At 45.8% G+C, this 8,491-nt stretch overlaps 1 protein-coding gene across 1 annotated transcript in view; it reads right to left on the bottom strand.

Annotated features, from left to right (window-relative positions):
- Nucleotides 1-1,950: 1,950 nt before the first annotated feature.
- T265_07210 (hypothetical protein) overlaps nucleotides 1,951-8,491 on the bottom strand; it is a gene marked incomplete at both ends in the record, with an annotated part of 26,380 nt that continues 19,839 nt past the window's right edge. Inside the window, one exon of the mRNA XM_009172666.1 lies at nucleotides 1,951-2,593. Coding sequence (XP_009170930.1) covers nucleotides 2,057-2,593 — 537 coding nt within the window. The remainder of the gene's footprint in view (nucleotides 2,594-8,491) is intronic.

Here is an 8,491-nt window from a genome sequence, read left to right as displayed (position 1 = left end):
TCCATGAGTATTCGTTTTCCCATTCTATTAGTTTGCTTGTCTGACTACAGCACTTCTGCCTTATGTGAATGCTCACCAGTCTCGTTTCATCTGTATCTATTTGTCCTACTTTTAGCGTTGGATCGTTAGTCATCCCTACTCAACTTCCTGCTTAGTTTTGTAGATTTGCGTCCGAATATGTCGGCTCAATTAGACCAGTCCAACAGTCAGTTGCCGGGTGATTTTCTCTCCGCCCTTGACTTTGCCAAGGCTTGCCGTTCTCTTTTCCGCATTTTCGATCGTATATCTGACTTCTCAGCGACGGACGCAATGATTGGTCGGACGTTCGCCGCATTACAGCAAGTCCAGGCCGACTTGTTGGGCAATCTCGAACGTCTGGAGATGGCTATTCAGGTCTATACGAGCCAGAGATCCGCGAGAGATCAAAATGGCCATGATCAACCACCATGCGAGCCGCCAGATTCATCGACGATTAGTATAGGTACCCTACTCAGGAACGATCTGTATCTCACTGCCCTCGCATCCCTACCGCAGGACAGTACGACTGTACCACCACGCCTCGTAATACGATCACTCGTACGGATTTCCCCTTCTCTTAGTCCGACCGCTCCCCTTTGTCATTCCTGACATTGGTATGCCTTGTGGAACGAAAGCCCATTCAGGTCAGTCCGCGAGATCATTGCTGCGCTTAAACCCGGTCACCGCCTGAAGGTTGCAGTATTATGCCTCTTCCACAACGCGTGTTTGACGGAAGCGTGTCGATATTTTTCGACAAACCACTCCCGAACTCTCACCTTTCGCAACATGGCCGAGGTTCGAGCTCGTGCACTCCCCCACCCCCCTATTAATTTCATGGCTGTTATTTGACCTCAAAAAGCTGTTTTAATCCGCACGTCAATCTTAATAAAAAAATTAAAATTAGCACCCCTCATGTTGCCCAGGTACTTCGACAACTGGCATAAGGACCTGAGATGCACCCGATTACTCCTAGAAAAGGACAGGCTGTCATATCAGTGAAGACCTCATCTTTCACAATTTGTTCGCCTCACGCCTCACCTTGACGGGACCAAGGTCGATATGCATATGGAAGCTTCAACAGTGACTTGAACATTTAACTGCTCACTTCATTTGGATACTTCGTTGAAGGCCCACCGGCTTCTTGTCGTTTCATACAGCTTGCAATTTAAAACTACCGGTCTTGGAGCATGTCTGTTATATGCTTCAGTTGTTACTTACGGTCCAAGCCATTGTGCACTTCTACATCATGCCCTTCAGCAAAACTTTGTTTTCTAGGCTATTCAGAGATGCTATATAAAATAAAACTATTCCATCTACTTTCCCGAATGTGAAGGTTGCATTCACTGGTCCCCAGAGCCACTTTATGGACCGAGCTCGAATATCAAGCTATATCGAGTTCCTCCACTACTGAAGTTATTTAGCGCAGCTCCACGCCCATAATTATAGATCCAACATGGCGAAGGCTGCTTACCCAATATTTGTTGCTCCGAGTTTTGGAAATATGTGTAGCGACCTACATACCACCCGGTGGGGCTACTGTACTCGATGTTCGTTTGCGAAACTGCAAGGCTGTGGTTCGGCTAATAACTAGTGTCCGATAGACAGGTGTCTAGTTACAATATAACCTTAGGTGGTAAAAAAAATAGTAGTTAAAAAAACGTTCATACGATCGATTGGGAGCTGTGACTGATGCGCTCTGATGAGTTCAAATAAAGGCTGTCTGGCCTCGTGGTTCCAGTGAAGCCGCTCCCTGTACCCTCTCTTTGATGCTTTTTCTAAAATTACCATCCTATTGGGCTTTTTCTTCATAGCATCTTTAGTCTTTGAGTGTTTCACGACAACCTACCGGGATATCCCAAGTGAGTACCCCAATGCTATCGTTTTTTTTACAAGCGAGTCTAACCATCTAGAGTTCAAAAGCACAATCTACTCATCAAACAGAAGTCTCTCCATCGATCTGAAATAACAGACTAGTATGTTGTGTCTGTACAGAAGATATACATCAGATGAAGATGTGTACAGAGGAACTGTGCGGGGATTATTTATCAGTTCGTGTCTTCTTGGTGACTTTCCCAGACTTTTTGACTGATACCGGTTTGGACTGCGCCTGTTGCTGTTGTCTCCTGACTTGACGCTTTCGTTTTTTGATTAGGCGCTTCTGCAAATAACGTTCACGTTGTTCACCCCTCAAGTTACTCGGAAGAGTAACACCTTTCACTTGGCCGGCGTGTCGCAACCTTTGTAATAGTTTGCGCTTTTTCCCACTACTATCAGCATCAGCCGAGTGTTTTTCTGAAGTTCTTTTGATTGGATTTCTGGGACTAGAGTGGAGTAACACGGCCTTTGGAGGCTTCGGTTTCCACTCGGCTCGTCCACTTTTGGTATCTGCTTTCCATTCCTGAACGCGGATTGGTCGGCCACGGATGGAAACAGATTCAGAAGAACGAATAGCTAGAGAGATGGCTGCGGGATCAGTATACTGTACGAATCCGAAACCTTTAACTGCGCCGGTTTCCTTGTCACGAATCAACCTGACATTTGCAATGGGACCGAATTTGGACATGGCAGTTCGTACCTGTAGCATCGGAAATAAATAGGAACAGAAAAGAGATTTGAATGAAGGAAAGAGATTGTTTATTGACTAAAAAACAGACAAATTCAAACAGAAGATTGCTACAACTGACAGAACAGATTACGCTATCGTATGTGGGAGTGCCACCGGTCGACCTCCATGAACTTCGTGTGGCACCACATTTGACTGAAGGAAAGAGCTTGTTTATTGAGTAAAGAACAGACAAATTCAAACAGAAGATTGCTATAACTGACAGAACAGATTACGCTATCGTATGTGGAATGCCACTGGTCGACCTCCATGAACTTTGTGTGGCACCACATTCCACGCATCTGAGTTTTTCGTCAGTCACACAACAATGGGAGCGTGATGTACCGTGAACCGTTCAAGGAAAACCTGTTGTTAACCTTGTCGCTATATACAATTGTTTTTGTAGACAAAATGATATGAAAACCTTCTAGCAAAAGGAAAACCTGATGCTGCCAGAAGAAACAAGGCAAGCTAATGAGACATTGAATTAGAATGATACTCACTATATCTGTCTGGATAACGAAATATTGGACTTTCCAAACGTCAGCTGTCAGCATTGATAACTGTGTTTCAGATAGTGATGATGGAACTCATATGTGCCACATCGGAAATAAGTATGTTTAGCTTCAATTGGACGGTGAAAAATATTTCACCATTTTTATCGGAGATTATGATTTGTTCCATACTATTTGATGATCAAATTACGAAGTGCTGTAAAAAAGTATTTTCTTACCAACCCAAGCACTTGCATCCAACCGTACTGCCCCTAAAATATTTACCGTATCCGGGTGCTGAACTGCAACGAACGCGATATCAGTGAACTTTTGCTGACTTGGCAGATGTCAATTTCGCCTTGGAAGTACAAAATACCCTTCGTATGAATGCTCCATAAATCTGACGTCGAAGGCAATACAAGCAGAGGGAGGGCGAAAGAACGCGAGAAAACCGTAAGGTTACCCATCGTTTTTGCTATCACATCAAGATACAGTGTCGTGATAACTTATCTCGTCTGGTGCTTCGTAATTGCAGGGTCGAAAAATCAGTTCGTAATGATTTAGATGAGAGTGGTTGATAAATGATAAGGTTAGCCTTTTTCGATGGAACACACTTATTATAAGGTTGCGATTTTCTATCATTCTTATGTTCTACTTTAACATCAAACTGTACACAACTGGGCAAAATGCACTCGTTTGTAAATTACTTAGTCTTAACACAAGAAATCGGCTGAATCGCTCTCCTGTAGTAGCCTTCAACTGAATGTGCTGCACAGCTGCCGTCAGACGTTTCAGTCGGTATGATATTCGATATATCGCGGCGAAATGAGTCAGTGGTTAGAGCCCGAATTTACTGACCAGAAGGTCCGTGGTTCGAAACCAACCTTTCTCGACTTCCCCTGTCTAGGCTTGACAGCCCTCGTGCTTCCTTTGGGTGGCATGACAGTTAGGCACCGAGAGGGTTCTGCGGCTGAACGACTTTTATATTGCAGTATATTTCTTCACGGTACCCTACTCATAAGAGCCAGACCCCACGATGAGGTGAAACCTGTCGTGGGTTGTTGAGGAATTATCACCAACCTTATGAGTAGCGTGCTGCCTCAAAAATATATTAAAACGTATCGAATAGAGTAACAACTGAAACATCGGGTGAACTTCGTGCAGCGCATTCAGTTGGAGGATATTGTAGGGGAGTGTTTCGGCTGGAATGGAAACATCCGGAGTGACCAAACATTCCCTCAGAGAAAAGCTAAACTTCAGTAGGCACAAGTAGTAACGACGTCAATGGGACTATTCAATTGAGAGCTGGACCGAAACATACGAAGAAATCTAGTCGAACTACAAACATCTAGTAAACCCAAATCATTTTTAACCCCAATCATGCGTTAATGGATCAAAATTAAGACGTAATGGAGGCGAACCGTAAAGTGGCCGAGTACGTCACAGTAAGGAACAATACAGCGCAGTTTTGCGCCCAATGCCAGCTTGTGTACTTGACTGGGCGTGTGCTAAAGATTTCAATGATAAACACAATGGACAAAATTCACAGAATCCAATGCTTCTTCTCACTATCACCATAAGGCCGATGAAAGGTAAGGCCGTTTCTCCTGAAACATTTGGCTTCCATTCGCGAATGCCGACATTCGCGATGATGATGATGATGCCGACAGCCTCTGGAAATATCGAATTTGCACTTTATCATCATTATCAGCCGTAAGAACCGCATATTTGTAACAGCTGCCGCGGTTTTCCTCACCGATGATTTGGGGAGGTGGAGTAGGTAGTTGCTTATTGGAGGCGGGAACTGATACAGTTGATGCATAAAACAGGGTTATCAATGGACTTCCAATTGGGGAGATTGGGAAGACAGCTATGCACTGAAGGCAATGGCTGTGATGCAAGAGCGCCATTGAGGGCGCGACTGGGCCATGTCTGACAATGTCTCTAACCATTGATTTGTCCCGATTCGGGTGCCCATCCAGGAAAACAGCAATGACTAACGCAGCTGAGTTTGGTCGTTGGCTTGTTCGCTGAGCTGGGCAATTTGATTGCAAACGTTTCATCACCAACCGAGGTGAGGTGACATCATCAGTGCGTTATTGGGGAGTGTAGTGGTGCGTAGCGGGGGGTTGGTGGTTGTGCGTTGAGTAGTGTTACGCGTGTGTTAATAAACGTGGGCGAGATGGTCCAAGTGGTTAGAGCGCGAATTTACTGATCGAAAGGTCCGTGGTTCGAACCCGACCTCTGCCTCTCGAATTCCCCTGCCTAGGCTTGGGCAACCTGGCAGTATCCCAGCCCTCGTGCAACCTTCGGGTGGCATGGCAGTTAGGCACCGAAAGGGCGCTACAGCTGTACGATTTTTTTAATATACGTGCTGCTAGCAGGGGATGATCTTTGATCGCGATTAGTGGTTCGGTCGGGCGGTTTCATTGGTTGCTCCGTTGTCCTGTGTCCCCATTCGCCGATGCCCAGCTGAGTCTGTTGGTAATGACTTTCATACTCCGCTGACAAGTCATTGTTTGGCCTCCCGTGGCTCGTTTGCACCCTTCGCGCAGTTGTGCGACAAGAGCCCCTCGAGAAAGTCGGTCGACTGACATACGAAGCACGTGGCCGAACCGGTGCAACCTATGCAGTGTGATCAGTTTATCTATCGTGGATGAGTTATTTCTTACGAAAACCATTTGACGTACTTCAGCATTCCTGAATTGGTGTTCCCACCAGACTTGGGCAATGCTCCGAAGATATTGATGGTCAAACACCGAAAGTCTTTTGACATCCCCGGCACGCAGTGGCCAGATTTCTGATCCGTATAGTAATATGGAGCACACCGCAACATGGTAAATTCGACTCTTGATAGATACGCTGACATCACGCCTACACCACAGGTGATGCATGTTCACAAAAGCTGATCTGGCCTTCCCAATTCGGATCGAAATATCGCCTTTCGCGAGACCACCGGGACTGATACAGCTGCTCAGGTAAACAAACTTGTCTACTACCTCAGTCGGCTTATCCTCAAGCACGAGGTTAGGTTTCAAGCCAATCCAGTCATACAATAGCACTTCGCACTTTGCAGATGTGAAGCGCATTTCAACCCGTAGGGCAGAATTATTTAGATTGCTTAATATTGTTTGCATTACCACTGCGTCAGATCTAAAAAGAGCTATGTCATCTGCATACTCTATATCCGTGAAAGAACGTTCTGGGAGCACTTCGACCCCACAGACATTAGAAGCTGATAGTGAGTTTTCCATAATCGTACCCATGACCGGTTTGAAGAGCAAAAGTGAAATAGGACAGCCCCGCCTGATACCACTTGATGTGGTGAACTCATGGGAGAGCTCCCCGTAGACCTTTACACGTCCGCATGGAACGACACACTAACGAATAACGACCCAACATCTATGCTAGAAAGGTACTGAGCTGCGATGCCTGGGCTTGTCTATTTGTCTGCCTACTGGAACCCATTACAGAGTGCTACCGGACAAAAACTCATCATCACCCAGTGAACATTTTTCGGCTTTGAATGCAGTAAGACAAAAGTTTGGCTGCACGGGGTATGTTCATTGAGTTATGATAGTTGGGCGCCTCTTGGCTTAAGCGGCCTAGCAACAAGCTCACTTATGCAGTTAGCGCTACATTCTGTATGTACATTCGCTTGGATATTCGCATGATTTGAACAAAAACAACGACAAACATTAATGTCTTTGGGATCTCGTCACCAGGTCAGTACCTATATAATAGTTAAAATAGAGGCGAATAATGGAATAACCCACTAAGGTTGGTTGGTGTTCTCGGCGCACCTCACGCCGCATCTAACTCGATGCTGTGAGACAATCTAGAGAGCCGTTGGGCTACTTGGTCAGTCGATAGGTGTCACTTGACCAAGGTACACTCAGAGATCGTATGGATCGTTTTTGGCAGCGCTGCATCGGGCTTCGTAAACGTATTGCGACTGCTTCGGTTGTGTAGTCCAGCAACACCGTCGGATCGATACAGGCAGTCTATTGGGTACTCGGTAGATGACGTGAGACGACTCGTTCGCATCGATCACGTGGCCGTTATCGGTTATGTGAGACGCGGTTGAGTTTTTTATTGAACCGTTCAGTCTAGTGATGCTCCGGCAGGAGAGGTACTCACGCATTCTCTTAGCAAGTTACCATGTCGTGCGCCCAACATATTCTACTGAACGGCAACAAAAGAAAGAATAAAGGACCATATTCTGAGTGAGAACTTGCATATTGTCTTTGAGGTTCAAGTTGAGCTAAGGGTCGATTGTAAACCAATATCGCACAGTTGCGTTGTAAGGAGTGAGACAGGCGGCCATTGAGTATGTCTGCCAACAGATCGCCCTTATTGGGGAGACTCAAGTAGATTGGCTCCTTTACAACGGTCGTGACCGACGGTTGGACAGAATGTTCGACCATTTTCCTGGCTATGAATCTTTCTGAATAACCGTTGGCTCGGTACATGTTAGCAATGTGCTTCACTTCAAAATCAATTGTGTCCGTAGATAAAAATCGCCTCGCTCGGTTCGGTCAAGTGTAAATCACGGTTCGTTTCTGCCTCAGCGGTACAAACCTGTAGAAGTTTGTATATTGTCCCGTCAGTCTCTGAACCCATGGACAGTCTGACCAATTTAGCGTCACTTTCAGTTTCAGAAGTGAACTGAATGGAATGTGCTCGGTTGAGGTTGATCAGGAGAGCGTCTATCACCTACGTACCGTCGATAAAAGTCGTCTAGTCTCCCATGTATATTGACCAAACTCCAGGTTACCCATAAAAAGGTCACTCAATAGAAAGCAAAGAAGAGAGCCCATGGCGACTCCATCAATTTGTGGGCACGATATGGAATTAAATTGGAATTGTACGTTAAAATTACAGCGCGAAAGTGGTTCCCTTAAGGAGACGGTGGGGATCGGGAGCGTCAAAGCTAGTGAGTAGGTGTAATCACACATAAAATCCATGGTTTATACATTTACAACAGATTTTCTGAAGTCCCGATGTCGTTTTGTCGACAATAGTATAAGGTTACTGAACATTTCCCATTTTCAAAAAAGGGTCGCGTAGCGAGTGTGGTAACCACAGGGGGATCAGCTTGACCCCGGTTGTAACGAGATTGTTGGCGTCAATTGTGCTTCGTCGCCTTACGGTGGCTCGTGAGATAATGACCCGAGAGCAGCAAGTGGGATTCCGGCCTGGTAGGGGTTGTGTTGACCAAATCTTCACACTGCGTCAGGTGCTAGAACAACGCCATACGTATAAGCGACCCACAATTCTATTATTCCTGGATTTCCGAGGCGCATTCGACTCGGCTGATCGGTCTGTTCTTCTTGAGACGCTTGCCCACCAAGGAATGCCCCAGAAGTTTGTAAAC

Source organism: Opisthorchis viverrini, assembly GCF_000715545.1.
Source record: "Opisthorchis viverrini unplaced genomic scaffold opera_v5_162, whole genome shotgun sequence".
NCBI classification, from domain to species: domain Eukaryota; kingdom Metazoa; phylum Platyhelminthes; class Trematoda; order Opisthorchiida; family Opisthorchiidae; genus Opisthorchis; species Opisthorchis viverrini.
Note: the sequence above shows the minus strand (reverse complement) of the source record. Positions and strands in the feature narration are given on the sequence as shown.